General features: G+C 49.2%; 1 protein-coding gene across 3 annotated transcripts in view; it reads right to left on the minus strand.

Moving 5' to 3' along the window:
* Positions 1-13,165, minus strand: part of TYRO3 (TYRO3 protein tyrosine kinase) — a 41,503-nt gene extending 28,338 nt beyond the window's left edge. The window contains exons 1-5 of one of the 3 annotated variants that reach the window (XM_064713956.1): positions 12,600-13,165; positions 9,173-9,356; positions 7,006-7,106; positions 2,843-3,013; positions 86-172 (exon numbers count right to left, since the gene is read on the minus strand). In XM_064713956.1, coding sequence (XP_064570026.1) covers positions 86-172; positions 2,843-3,013; positions 7,006-7,106; positions 9,173-9,356; positions 12,600-12,687 — 631 coding nt within the window. In that variant the 5' untranslated portion in view covers positions 12,688-13,165. The remainder of the gene's footprint in view (positions 1-85; positions 173-2,842; positions 3,014-7,005; positions 7,107-9,172; positions 9,357-12,599) is intronic. The other 2 variants (XM_064713959.1, XM_064713957.1) reach the window with 2 other exon arrangements.
* Between the last annotated feature and the right edge of the window lie 2,017 nt (positions 13,166-15,182).

A 15,182-nucleotide genomic window follows, 5' to 3' on the forward strand; every position in this document is an offset into this window, starting at 1 on the left:
CCTCCTGGCATTAAGGAGCTCGACTTTCCCTCCCCAGAGAGCAAATCTGAGGCCCTTGCCCAGTCCCTGGCACCCAGTCTCTCACCTTTAATCTGAACAGTGGCAGTCCGAGATGAAGACAATCCCTTTACGTTGTGAGCTTCGCAGGAGAAAACTGTGCTTTGATTAATACCTGGAGAGCAGCCAAGAAAAGGGAAGGAAACACAAATAGCTATATAATCCAGCTTCAACCTTCAGCAGAATTTCAGTTATTTGTGACATCCAGCTCCAGGCAGTTGGAGGGGTGAGCTGGGTGCCAATTAAAGGCATGCAGATTTCAATGTAACTAATATGCTAAACACATTTTTAATGGAGGGAGTGTGGCAATGCAGAAAAGCTTTCATGGAAGTGTCTGAAAGTACTGAAAAGGAAGGAAGAATCTGTCAGGACAGCAGCTCATAGTGCTCAGGTAGTAGATGCCTGCTTCTCACATTCTGGTGAGCATCTTTGGAGCAAGGATTGTGCTGAACTGTGAGCTCACACAAAGCCCAATGCTTTGGGTCTCAGCCTACACTTGAGCAACATTCATCTTCCAACTGGGCTATTAGCCCAGGCAAACCTTCAGTCAGATGCTGCCTATTTCTAGTCAATGCCCACCTGTCCCCCACCTTGCATCAGACTTCTGAAGACACACAAAGGAAGCAGGAGTTAAATGCTACTGCCTCAGCACTGAAACACTTTCCAGGGGTGATACAAGTCAGAATGTCTTCTGTGAGCATCCATCCATCCATCCATCCATCCATCCCATGGCATTATGGCACGATGTCTGGCTGTCCCAGGACACACACAGATATTGCAAATATATCAGAATTGAGATAGATTTGCAAGGCTGCCTGGAGAACTGTGTCCACCAACTATTGTCACGTGGCTTGGCCCTCAGTTGCCTGAAAAGACTCTGAGAAAAGTTAAAGATTGGCTCACTGTGGGCATACAATTTAGGAAGGAAAATAATTTCAGAGCTGCACAGAGCAGCTTGCACAGTGTCTCTGACCATTGACTCATCTCCCAAGCCTGAGACTAACAGCATTGCAAAGAAGGTGAAATGGGAGAGAGCAGGGAGTGCTATTCTCATCCCTGTCAACCAGAGGAAGAGGCTGCCAAGAGGCTGAAGGCCAGACAGCACAGCAGAGCAGCACCTGAGGTGGTAGGCCTGTCCCAAGACAGAACCTAACACAGCCCTGCCCTGAGGAAAATACAAAATATACCACAAACCAGGAACTGCATGTTCCCTAACACCATGCCAGCACTGCTTTCCAAATACAACATTGCTGAACCTTCTAAATGCTTGCTTTCTAGCCAAGTATTTTGTTACTATTTTCTTCAGAGTGCAATGCTTGTTTTCTTACCAACTGCCTCTTTTGACATGCTTTGGTAATCCAACCATACAGATTGTGTCCTGCTAATGTTTCAAGTTGCAAAGACAAGATATGCCCAAGGGACACCCCAAAGTGCTATGAAAGAGGGTGTGCCCAAGGGGCATACCAAAGAACACTGGAAGCAAATAAGAGTGCAGAAGACACTTAATAAATAAAATAGCAATTCGTTTGGAGAATCACTAGGAGTAGATGTCTTTTTCAGGCTTCCAAGCCACTGTCCCCCAACAACAGATATTTTGTGAGGCACTGTGGGATGAGTTAGTGGAGGAGGGGTGACTTATTTTTTTATTGTCTTTCTCCTCTTGACTATCTGTCTTTTAAGTTTCCATTTCAAAAGGCAGATTATATCACAAGGGAGCAGTTTTCATTTCCAACTTAGAAACAGCGTTGGTGGCTACCTAAGAGAGGGAGCAGATGATTAAAACCATTTCAAATCACAAATCATGTTTTGATTTGTGAATAAAAAAGGTTCTAAGGAAAGCCTGAATAGGACTGGACAGCTCAAAGGATGGTCAAAGACATAAAAAAACTCTCCATGGATGTAACTGTATTAACACTGATAAAGAGGCCCCAGAGACAACTCTTAGTTTAAAACCTTTTCTTTCTAAATAACTAGTTAAACTTTGGGTCAGGGGAGTTGATAATAATAAAACAGCAGGCTGTTGGACAACTAACTACAATGAAGTTACTTTTAAGAGGTAACTGCAAGAATTTAAGAGAACTGCAAGAGGTAGCTGCACTCAGTTCTAGGTAGAGAAACATCACCTTTTTCTGGAAGTGGTCTGAAAAGAGGCCCTAACACCTACTGGCTCGAGTTTTTCTGCTGACTCTGCTGGGGAAAGCTCTGCTCTGGGGCAAACCTTGGTCTTGAAGGGTATCAACCAGCCCATTTCAGCACTGATACAATCACTCTTGAAGTACCAATTACATGAGGCAGTCAGATTTTAATGATAAAAGCATCCAGCAAGCCTGCAAGAACAGAGATCGGGATGGGTAAGAGAGGGGAAAGCAGGGCTATGCACAGAAGGAGGGGATGGCATCTGCTACATGCAAATGCTTGGAGAGTTCCAAGAGAAATGGCACCAACAGAGTCACTTCATATAACCATGAACATCCTCCACGAGGTGGAACAAGAGGCACCCAATGCATCATCTGTTCAACAGCATCTTCAACAAGAGTGCCAGGCCCACCCAAACTCTGTAAGAGCCTGTGTGCCTCAAGCCAGCAGCAAAAACACTGGGCAACCACCACTCCTCAAGATAATCCTTGTGTGTGATCATGTGTGATCACGACCACTCAGCCTTTAATGCAGAGCTAAACATCATTCCCACAATATGTGGCTACCCAACGCACAGGGCACGATCAGAAGAGAGCTGTTCTCCTCTTCTGATGCTTCAAGTGATCCCCTGCAGTGGCAGCAGCCTTACCTGACACATTTAAGATGGAGGGGGAGACGTCTGGAAGCCCCACTCTCGAGTCTCCCATCCACCAGACAATTGTCACTGGCTCAGGGGGACCAACGGCAGCACAGGCCATATGAAATGGAGCATTAGGGGACACAGACACATCCTCAGGTTCCACAGTAAAGTAGGGCACACCTGGAAAAGCAACAGACAAGTGACAATAACTGGAGTAACCGCCTCTTGTTTATTTCCATTAACACCAGTGCCCAGCACTGGACATCCATCTGTCCTGCTGCTAGGCTGAATCCGACGCCCTCCAAGGCCTCCACAAAAACCAAGGGTCAGATATGCTTCATCACCTCAGGGCACGAACACCTAAGTACTACTACTCCTGGAAGTCAGAGAGAAAGAGTGCTTGCTTCCCACAATGCCTTTGAAAAACCGCTTTCAATTTAAGACCCCCCTATGAAACAGCTTTTAGTGGTAGTATTTTCTCAATTTTTCAGCTGGAGAGAATGGAGTTTAAAGAGGCAACAGTCAATAACTTTAGCGGTGGCAGACACCGCTTTAAAAGACAGCTAATCCAGCTGCAGATACCTCTTGCCATGCATTAAAAACTGAAGCTTGAGAAAGCGTTGAACTGCCGGCTTTAACAAAGCCATGAATGAGGAAAGAACCCTCGCGGTGAGAGACTGGAGCATTTACAGTGCTCTCTCTGGAGCTTAATTGAATGGAGATGCCTTCCAGCACACTGTGACACCACGACAACCAGGCTGCCTCGGAGCCAGGGGTAATTTGTTTCAGAGCTGAAGGCTATCCACGGACACAGCTCTCTCAGCAATTACCTGCTCCCCACCATGGAAAGACTCCTGGTTGGTACAACAGATATCAGGCCAGGCCCACGGGGAGCAGAATGCAGCTGCAATGCTACCTACCTTAGGTCATCTCTAAATGGCAATAGCTGAGTGTAATTCCACACATCAAGAGATGTGGTTCTTCTTATGGGCAATGCCAAAGCTCTTGTGGTTTCATTGCTCCAAACCAGTAGCACAAATTTCAGCAGCCATCAGCAGCAGTGCTGACCCTGCAGGACAGCCAGTCACTTCTGGTGATTGTTGGAAGAGCTGAAGGCCCAGAGAAATGTTCAGTTCCCTTCTATACAGAAATCTTTGTGTGTCGAACACTGCTGCTACCAACACCACTTACCCCAACCAAAATCAGGCATTCTCAGCTGGAAAAAGTGTGTTCTGGAAGCTGCTGATCTGTTGCCTCACAGAAACAGATGAACTGACAACATTGTGCATTCACATGCTGAAATTATACTGTCTGTCCCTGGCCAAAGATGACAGGCCCAAGCACCTCCACCAGCAGGCAATTAATACAGGAGCCTAATAGGGATTTAGAAGCCTGACATTTTCTGCAAGCTACAGACAAAAGTCAGTCTTTCACTGACTGTCCAGTCACAGTTTCATCTTTCAGGTAGCAGCTCCTTTGTGCCTTCCTTGCCTCCTTCCCTTAGAGTAGTAAGTAAATGAACAGATTAAAACAGGTCTAAACCCAAGTCTCTTAAGGAATGAGAGTGCCTATCTGTGCAAAGGCTAATATTCAGGACACGCATATCCATTGTCATGGCATACTGCTTGTTTTTGCTGACATATTTTACTTCATTTTTTTATTGCATTCATACATAAACAATAAAAATGAATAAGCTTTTGAGATACCAGCTGTGACACCTCTGCCTGCTTTGCCTTCCTTCTCCAAGGAAGATTAGAGGGGAAAATAATCACCATTTCTCTACCTGTGAGCAGGATCCCTGCCTCCTGTCCATTTGTCATGACACCCAAGGTAAACTTTCAGGAAGATCCTGCCCAGCTCAGCAGGTTTTCTCACTTTGGGAGCAGCTAAACAGAGCAGACAAGACCACAATTAAAAACTTTCATAGCTGAAGCAGTGCAGCTGACTCATCCAGCTGAGGAACTCGCACTGCCCCCGTCTGTATGTTACCTGGGCAGCTCGCTGCCTGTGACACATTTAGCCTCCCAGTTCCTGGTACAAGAGGTGAGTGCCAGCACATCCTTTTCACAGACACCCCACGGAGGCACTGAGCAGCCAGCAGTCAGGAAATCAGCAGGAAATCAAGGAAATCATCCCACCTATTCCCCTCTTCCAACGCAGTATCCAACCTTTAAGGCTGATTTTTATGTGCAGTTTTGAGACAGAATTGATTGATTCAGGAGAATGTGCCCACACAGGTGTGGCTTGGTCTCTGACTGTAGCCACAATGGGGGCTAGCAGCCCCAGGAACAGCCACATAGTCAAAGGTGTATTTTGAGACAGAAAGCTCTGTAAGAAACCCAATCCATTTTTTAACACTCCACAGTGTGCCTCTGAGATCACCTCTCCAGCCATCAAACACCATCATGTTCTCAACAAGGCCAGAGACTAGTTTCTAAACCAGGAAACAGGTTCAAAAAAGTTTTGGTTTTGTAAATTCAAAGAAGTGTTTCATAAGATCAAACATTTTTATTACAAAGACAGTTCAAATACCATTGCTAGAAAATCTGGCAGATACAGACTACCTAAGCAGATATTATTACACAGCATAGAAATGCAGTCAAGTTCACTTTAAGTTAGATCACCAATAGTCCACATTTGTTTGTGTGCCACATTGAGGCATGTCAGCACCTAGTGAAGGCTGCAAATCACCAGAGTAAAGATCCTCTTTCAATCAGAGGACAGTTGTTATTGATAGAGCAGCCACTGCTACACAAAGCTGGCACGTCCAGGGAAGAAATACACAGAGATAACAGCGAAGGTGGGTCTGAAAACCCAGGTGCTTTCTTATGCTAAGAGCTGACACATTTTTTAAACTCCACCCCTTGTCACTACTTGTTAATTTTTAATTATATCCACCAACTCCCTTTACACATGATTACATGCCCAGTTCAAGTTTAACTACCTTGTGCTGTACTTGTTTTTCTCATAAAGGCAAATGGTTGAATTTTTTTCACTTCAGCTGTAAGCTTTGGCCTTCATTCTCAACATACTCCACCTTACCTAACTGCAGCTGGTTTTTTGTGACTTAGATACTTTTTGCCTGTGCAGTCCAGAAGGGCAGCATGTTTACTTCAGCTTGGCACGCTGAGCTACCCAGTCACTCCTAATGCACCCACCATGCAAATGCAGCCACCTCTGGAGCAGACCGTGGTAATTGGATAGAAATAGAAACTCCACACAAGAGAGTGTTTTAAGCTGTAAAATTTAGGTGTACAAAAGCCTGGGATTTATGGAAGGTAGAATGTGTTACTCCTCTTGTGAGAGCTGCTGTGAATGTTCCCATGCTCTGAGTGAGCAAGACCTTTGCTGTAAAACACCCGGACCACATCACCTCCCACAACACCCTCCCTGCTCCCCCCTGTCTAGGACTGTCAATTCAGCTCTGCCCCAAAATGCTACCAAACACATCCAAAAAACTACTTCTTGCTGAAAATGCATTGTTCCTGTCAAATTCCTCACCAAAAATTAAGCCATCCTATGACTACTAGCTCCTAACAGAGGATCTAACAGAATCATGGCTCAAGGGAAATGAAACTAGAGAAAGTAAGAAGCCACCAATCCACACTGCCTTGGGTGATATTTAGCAGCCATGTAGAAGCCATTCCTATCAGACAACCCTGGACACGAAAGTGCCACACAGAGCAGCCACAGCTATGCAGTGCTGAGTACAGCACTTCTCACAGAACTCACAACTGTGTTAAAACTGTACCTTGCCCACAAAGACCTGCTCGGCTGACACACAGAAGCAGACTGTGACCCTGCTTAGAGAAGTGGGTTGGACCAGATGAGCCCCATGGATCCCACTCAACTTGAACTATTCACCATTCTATGAATTATTTAGAGATGACCGCAACAATAGATTTAAAAGCTGGAAAGAAATGTGCTTGCACAAAAAGATCTTGTTTCCTAACACGCCAAAATAAAACCAGAAGGCAATGAACGGACAGCTCTGCCCTTTGAAGCAGTTCTCCTAGCTCTTACTCCTGCTCTGTAGCGATTTCCCTGCAGTCAGCAGCAATGGTTCAGAGCCAAGAAGCCTGTCACTGGAGCAATCTGCTCTCACCACTTCGACCTGGAGCATATTGGTGGGTCAGCCGTGAAAGGAAACCAGCACTACTACTCCTCCTTACCTTCCACTATGAGCCACACTTGTTGTGATTCTTCCTTCTTCCCCCCGTTCTCAACCTGGCACCAGTACTTCCCAGAATCTGTCCGCTCGACGGATTTCAAGCTGAAAAAAGTCAAAAGCCATATCGATATTTTATGTGGATAAAGCATGTTTTTGCCCCAAAGGACCCTCCAGTGTTTTGCAAACCAGATGCATGGAAAACACCCGCTGAGACACAGCCAGCTCTGGGGAGGAGATCAACAGCCAGCCAGCACAAAGCACATGGCAAAACAGCAGAGATGGGAGGCTCCTCTCTAAAGTGGGTGGAGAAAGTCCTTGCAGAGCAGACAGTCTTCCTCCAAAACATTCTCGCAGAAAACCAATCATCTGTGTCCTCTGAGGATAGGAAGAGGTCATCTCCATCCTGAATCATGACTCTAGCTAGCCTTCAAGTGCAACAGCTTGGCCTACAACATCTGAGCTAGCAGGAAACTCTGCACTGCAAACCTCTGGTGAGCTGGAGTGCTTTGCCTCAGGCAACAGGACTGGCCCAGCCTGTACAGGAACAGATGGGGCAGAAAAGGGTCCCCCTGCCTCAGCTGCGCTCAGCCCTATCCCGATTCCAGAGCGGCTCACGCTGCAAAACTCCTTGGGCCTCCCAGTTTGTGATTTCAAGGGGTTATGCTGGTGAATGGTGAGCAGGGGCAGAATTTGGTAGCAAAGCAGCAAGGTCTCAGCTGCCAAAGGCCACAGTGTGGCTCGGAGAGCCCATCAGGGCACCAGAGCTGCCTGCTCCCCGCAGGCCGTGCAGCCTCGCGCCTGCTGCCATGCAGGCATCCCCCACACAGCTGATGCCCACCTTTCTAAGGCTAGCAGTCCTCCAGGAGAAGGGCAAGGATGTCTCAGGAAGGAAGACAGAAAGGGGGGAGAGTTTGCTGAAATGCCCACAATGGACCCACTACAGCCCGATTTTCAGAGCTGGACCTTCAAATGGCATCAGCTGTACTGCCCATGTTCTGAAACACAGTGATCACAGCAGAGAGTCACAGGTGGGTGGTAGAAATGATCTCTTCGGAAGAAGAAAGGAAGAAGGAGAGAGAGATTCAGATACATCCAGATTTAGCACCCTAACTTATCTCTGGTGCTGCAGAGAGAGTTCTCAGCAGAGTAAAACAAGAGGCAAGAAAGGAGATCAGAATGAGATTGTGAAGGACAGAGTTACCTTGTGGAACTGGGGGGAAGTAAACAGTATAGTTTCAAGACAAACTGTTTCCACAACATAATGTTATGCAATAGTTTTACTGTGCACAGATGTTTTTCCTACCAAAATGTTTTTTACAGACAAGCTTTAACACAAAGACTTGTAGTTGCTGGAATTGGAGACCCTGTGCAGTGTCAATCCAAGAAATGTAACAGGAGACGAAGCCAGAGCTCAGGGAAGAGTGATTCTCAGTCAGCCAACAGTTTTGAGCTCTCGTGGTGTGGTGTTGGTATATTTGTCTGTACAAGCTCTTTAAATGCATAAAAAAAGACAGAGCAGAACCTTGGGTCTTGTTTATCTCAGCACTTCCAGAACTAGCTGACATCCCTCTTCTGCTCAAATAAAAGTATAGAGATCTGCTTTGCACAAGAGTTTCATGCCTCTGAATGGGTCAGGACCGATATCACGTAGTGTAAATGTATTAGGAATAAATTAGGATTCATTTTAAAATGAATCAGTGATGGTTCAGAGGACAAACATTCCTCCCCAAAGAAAGGAAGGGGATGTAGTCCTGGGAGTATCATTTCAATCAACAATCCTCACCCTTTAGGCAAACTGACAGTTCAAGAGAGAGAGTAAGAGAACAGGATGAGTACGAGAGAAAACCTATTTATACTGCTGCATGGCAGAACAAGATGAACAAACAAAGCAAGACCATCCTTTCACCTCGAAGTCACGTCTCAAGCATCACAAGCATTAGCAAAGCACCTGTCCCCACAGTAGTCAGAAAACCAATATGGTTCTAGTGGATAAAATCTCAGCACTCAGTGGCTTCAGTTCTGCTCTCAGTTATGCCCTTGCCACACAGTGAACTGCAGACCTAAGGACTTTGCCCCACTGAGGGCACTGCAGTTGCAGAGATATAGCTGACAGCAGAAAACTGTGCAATAGTTTCCATGATATTCTTCCTTGTCTGCATCTGTTGTACCTGAGGAAGCCGATCCAGTGTTCTTCATCTACTGGAATGTACACCTGGTCTACGCTTTGCACCACTGCTCCGTCCTTGATCCACAACATCTCAGGATCTTCCATTCCCTCGAGGCTGCAATTTAGTTTCACGGGTTGACCCTGGGACACCTTTAATTTGATTGGAGGTCCTGTAAATTTCATACCTAAAAAAAAAATACTACTCCGCCCCACCCCCAGAAGAAGGGGGGTTGGAGTACAGCAAATTACTCTAGGTTGGTGGTCTGGAATTACGCACCCTACCAGCACATGCTGCAGAGGACTGTGTTAGTCTCAGCACTGCTCTACTACATCTGCTAAGCAAATGCAAGCACTGAAAGCACAGTTGCTGGAGAAAAGTGGTGGTTCAGCATGTACATGGGGATTTTTTCAACTTGTGTAACAGCAGGGTGATGTTCTGCAGAGCAGTGCCCAAGCAGAGACGCACAGAAATGCCGGGAGCTTCGCCGTGTCAGTGTTCCAGCAGTGCTAACTGCATCCCTTCAACACGCTGCCACACCTCCCTCTTTTCCCCAGGCCTGGATTTAAGCTATGCTGTTCTTGTGCTGCTAAGAAAACATTGTGCTTGCTCCCTTGTACGCATTTGCAAAGAGCGTGGATATGAAAAAGAATCAATTATGTTTTGTTATTCAGCATACACTGTTCTCCTGCCTTACAGAGAGCTTCTCTACAATTTGCAAAACCCACGAAAACAACGCCTATTCCACACCATACCTCACTGAGGAGCAGAACTGTTTAGAGAACAGATATTTCTGTCGCGTGATGTGGGTGTGTGCGGAATGAGCCGCCTGGAGGACCCTTCAGCCCAGCCAAAGGACCCCACTGTACCCAGAGCTACACCACTGGCACCCCAAAGCAGCAGGGCCAGAGCTGGTGAAGCTGCTCAGGTTTATGGACACAGAAGGGATCAGAATTTGCCCCGGAGCGCTGTTACGTGTGTGGGTGGACCGGGAGTGTTTCCCTCAAGCAGAAGTGAATGTATGGAATTTGTTAGCATGAGAAGACATGGAAGCCAACTATCTAAGCACATTTAAGAAAGACAGGCATATAAAGGAGGAACCAGAAGATCAAAGGAGACCGTGGGAAAGCAGGAAGGTAGAAAATAAATGTAAAGTTAGTTTTGTTAGGGAGAGTGGCTATTTCCTATGCAGTGGCACAGGACTGACAGACCAGAACAGGTCTAGCCTAGTCCAGTATTATGCCCTGGCAGTGGACTCCACGTCCTTCAGAAAAAAATTACTCCATCACTCTTGCCTGGCCACGTATCACAGTACATTACAACTTCACGCAGTTCACTGGTTGGTCAGCTTCTCGCAGGACGCCTTGCTACCCACAGAGCCAGTCAGAAAGTGCTGCTTAGTGAGCAGCCCTGTTGCTCTCAGACTCTGTTACAGCCTTTCCAGCAATCCAACACAGATTTCAGATCTGCCACTTCCCTCCTTGCTAAAACACCACCCTCCCACAGCCACGAGGGCACCACCTCACAGGGCAGAGGAGCAGCAGAGGAGCTCACAGCGTGGTTGTAACAGCTGGGAGAAGGGGAGCCAGCACTGTGGGACCAGCCAGCGCTCTGCCACCAGCAGCCTGTACCCAGATGAGTACCAGTAGTCTAGGAGAAAACCCAGAACACAGGCAGAAGGTCTTTATTCCTTTCCTTAATGAGATTCCCCAGCTGGTTTCCCGACACTCAGTCTTTTGCCTTTCTATCTGCTGTTATTCATTTAACAAATTCACGGGGAGCACTGGAAAATTGGGAAGCTGATTATTTGAGTTTAGTTGCTACAGCTCATTTGCTAGGCTAAGGATTTTATCACCTTGGGTGAGGATGATCTAACCTCACATTACTTAAATGTGACACAAACTACATGTCCCAGTGCATGCCAGAAAAAACCCTCCCTTTCACAACTCAAAGCACTGGAATAATACGTGAAAGCTTCATAGCAGCTCTCTCTGTGTTACACAAAACTGATATAGCCAGGCTGCTACACATGCAGAAACTGACAGACATTTTCATTACAGGTGCCTTCATGGAAAATGAAACTACTCAACATCCTTCAGACTGCCCTGCTGAAAGAGTTAGTCATAAATTAAACCAGGAAATATTGTTAGAGATTCTATATGGTTTTCAGTTAGCAGAGGAATCAATGATGTAGGAAATTAACATACAGTACAAGTGTTCAGTCAGAGTTGTACATATTGTCCAAGTATAATCCCTCCATCAATTTCAACCGAAATGAAGAATTACAGGTCAGGTATTTTTAATAACTTCACAGGTCAGTAACGCAGTTTTGGCTGCAGCATCTCTTCCTGCAGGTATCAGGAAGAATCGCATAAGAATTTTAATTTCCACCTATTCCTCGTTTTACTCTCCCACTCACTATTTCTCATCTGACAACATTCTTGATTCAACTGTGCAAGAAGCAATTTCATCCAAATAGGTTCCGCCAAGCCTACCTGTAAGAGCTGCAGATTGTGAAATGTATAGGTAGGAAACAGAACTGTTTTAAATGACTTATCAAGCAATTGTCTGAATTGACAGCAAGTGAACACACTAGTTGTCAAAATACATGACACATCTGTTTGTTTGCTTTTTAAACTTGCTATCTCTGAATATTTTAATTCCTAGGAACCGAATATGTTTTTTGTGATGTTGGGAGTGGAGAGAGAGGAAGACGTCTGCTCATGCATGCAGGGTTTTTTGCTCCTCAGATTCCTTAGGACACTGATCTAGCGATGCAGCCTGTGCCACAGCCTCCCCAGCTCCGTGCCACTGCACGCACATCGCTCCACACACAGCGCGGAGCCCAAACTCCCGCTCAAGTCGGGAGGAGGCTGGCCGGGGCGCCGAGACGCTTCAGCACGCTGCTTTCCTTGCCGACCGGGGTGTGAAACTTCGGAAAACGAGTTCATGACGGAGAAAAACAACAAAAGCCACTGAGGAATGCGCTAGCGCCCGGCTTTCCTCGGCGACGGCCCGCGCTAGGCACACGCCAGAGCAATGCCTCCTCGAACCCCGGCGAGGATTACTCGCAGCCAGGCGAGGCTCGCACAGCTCGGGCTCCCCGCCGGCTCCCGAGCGCCACGTCGCTGGTCCCACAGACGCGGCGGAGACGCCCGTGCCCCGCCGGGAGGGGCAAAATGCGCCGGCCCCGACCCCACCTGTGGCTGCCCGAGGCCCCGCGGCCGCCGCACCGGGCGGACCAGGCGCCCCGGCCGCTCCTGCCCGGCGACCCTCAGCGGGCTGTCGACACTCGTGGAGGCGGCGGAGCGGGAGCTGCCCGCGGGGAGACTCGGCCGGCGGCAGGAGCCGAGCCCCGCAGCCCCTCCCGCCGCACCCGGGGTCTCGGGGGGCAGTGCCCCGCCGCCACCGGGCTGTCAGCCCCGCTCACCTGCCACGGCAGCGACGTCCCGGAGTGCCGCAGCCCAGAGTCCCAGCACGAGGAGCCGCGGGATCGCCATGCTCCGCTTCAGCTCCATCTCTCCCGCACCACCATCCTCTCCCCTGGTCCCGGCGCCGCGGGGGGCTCCCACCGCCCGTGCAGGCGGCGGCGGCGACAGCGGCTGGGGCAGCCCCGCGTCGCCGCCCGATACCGGGCTCACCCGGCAGGTTACGGGCACGCTCAAACTTCTGGCTCCGGCCGGGGCGAGCCCCGGGAGAACCTGCTGAGGGGCGACGGCGCGGGTCGGGTCAGGTCCACTCCGCTCCGGTCGCCGCCTCCGGGCGATCTCCCCCTGCCGGCTTGGCCGCCGCGGCGCCACTCCGTGGGTCGCTCCGTCCGTCCGTCCCTGCCCAGCCGCCGCCTCCTTCAGGAAATGGCGCTCTCGGGCGGTCACCGTGCGCTGTGCTCCCCCTCTGACATCACATCATGAATATGCATGAGCCGGGCGCCCACCGCCCCCGAAGCGGCGAATCACCGCGCCCGCCGCCCCCGCTCCGCCGCCCCGGGACGGGACCGGGGCTCCGAGCCCCCGGGAGGGCGGGACGGGACGGGACGGGACGGGGAGGGGCGGGGCGGGGCGGCAGCGGCAGCGGCAGCGGCCGCGGTCGGGAGGTGTGTGGAGGCGGCGCCCCCCGAGGGCTGCTCCGCCGAGCGGCCTGGTTTCCAGAGCGCCGGGAGCGATGACCCACATCCGCGGGAGCTGACGGGGCACGGTCATCCCCCTACATCCATGTGGCCCCTCTGGAGCCCCAGCGCACCATCGGCCCTCCAGGGGAGGAGGACTTGGGGCCACCACCGGGACTCAGCCCCCCCCAAGCCGAAGCTCTGCCGGGATGAGCAGAGCCCCGCCTCATGCACATGCACCCCCTGCCCCATCTCCCTCGGCCGGCCCTCTCCAGCTCCTCGCTTCGGCCTCACTCTCCTCACCGTTCGGCCCCTTGCTCCGCGGGTGTCGGTCACCCCATCCCGGCAGCTGAGCTGTGGAGGAGCACCGGCAAGGTGAGGAGATCCACCCGTGCCCTTCAGGCAGGATCGGCTCGGCCTTGACCATTTTTCCACTAGCGGAAAAATAGGGAGAGAGCTCAGGAGGGAGATCTCTGCTGCCACAGGGTTAGTGGAACGGCGTGGGAAAAGTCACTTACAAACAGTTTTTTTAAAAATCTAGCGCTGCTTTTTCGTAGGAGTTACGGTGAGAATCTGGGTTGAAAGGCGCCATAAAGAGCAATATCGTTACAACACGATGCAGCTCCCAGCTCTGCCACAGCCATCAGCGTGCAGCACTTGCCCAGCAGCACCCGAAACGCTGTGGAAACCTGGCTAAACGGAGGAACGCAGGGAATCTGCACTATCCCCTGGAGGGGGAAGGAGAAACTGAGGCACAACTAGCTCATATAATTCCATTCCAAACTCTAATCTTCACTCCCCCTCCCAAGTAATTTGCATTTCTGATAGGAATTCCTAGGGGACTGAAGCAATGCCAAGAAGATTTCATTACTGGAATGGAAATGTCATTCCCTCCCCAGTGCCTCCTGCTGCAATGAGGTAGCTGGGAGGAGACACTGACGAAGCCATCTATTCGAGTGCTTGTGGGAAGTCTAGTTGCACCTGGGGACAGGAAATCGCCGGGATCACTGCAGCTCTTGGGCTGAGAGGTTCTGTGCTGGTGCTCGCTAAAAGCTTCATGCACACTTGCTGTCGCTGCTGCCTCTCCCCCAGGCATCCATCCAGCTATATGGTCTGTTCCTGCACTTAGGGCAATAGCACCCTCCAGAAGGTAGCTACTTTTGCAGATCTTAGCTGTTTCATGAGAAAAAAAAAAGGCCATTAGAATAATGACATGTTTCTACAGTGTTTTCCTTCTAAGGATTTCTTACAGCCCTACAATTACAGAGGCTTACACTACACTGGTCCCATGGGCTCAGGAAGTGCTCCAGTTGTAGCATGGCACAGGCCAGATTCAGGGCTGGTGTAAGAGAGCAAAGCTTTGCTGGAAGCAGTAGACCGAGGAGGATTTTTCCCATCAAAAGATCTGACTTCAGCTGTTCTGAGAAGGACTTTGTGTTAACAGTGATAGGCAGGAAGAGCCATATGAAAACTGGACTGAAATTCTGCACACACTGCCAGTTGAAGTGCAAACTGCAGTGGGAAAACTCACAGAGGAGTGCAGTATCACCATGCAGAAAGCAAAGGAACTGGTGAATCTTAAATGTTTTTAGGAACTGGAGAAAAATAAACTCTCTTGGCCTCTTGTGGCACTGAATTAGCACCATGGCTTTATTCTTCAGGCTGTAACATCAGTGACAGTGCTCACTGTTCACACACACAGAACACAGCTTTTGGCTCTCTGGATTCCATTCTTTCCTTACTTCTGCTGCAATAGCGTTTTGCCACATCTCACCAGACGCACTGGGAAGTGTAGGTATATTCCAGAAAATGCCTGAATACCTATTATTATTATACCATAATCCAGAGGTGAATGCCCAGTGCTGGGAGACTTCTGAAAATGAAGAAAAAGAGAAAAAAGGACAAAAG

This window comes from Zonotrichia leucophrys, chromosome 5 (assembly GCF_028769735.1).
Source record: "Zonotrichia leucophrys gambelii isolate GWCS_2022_RI chromosome 5, RI_Zleu_2.0, whole genome shotgun sequence".
In the NCBI taxonomy this organism is placed as follows: Eukaryota; Metazoa; Chordata; class Aves; order Passeriformes; family Passerellidae; genus Zonotrichia; species Zonotrichia leucophrys.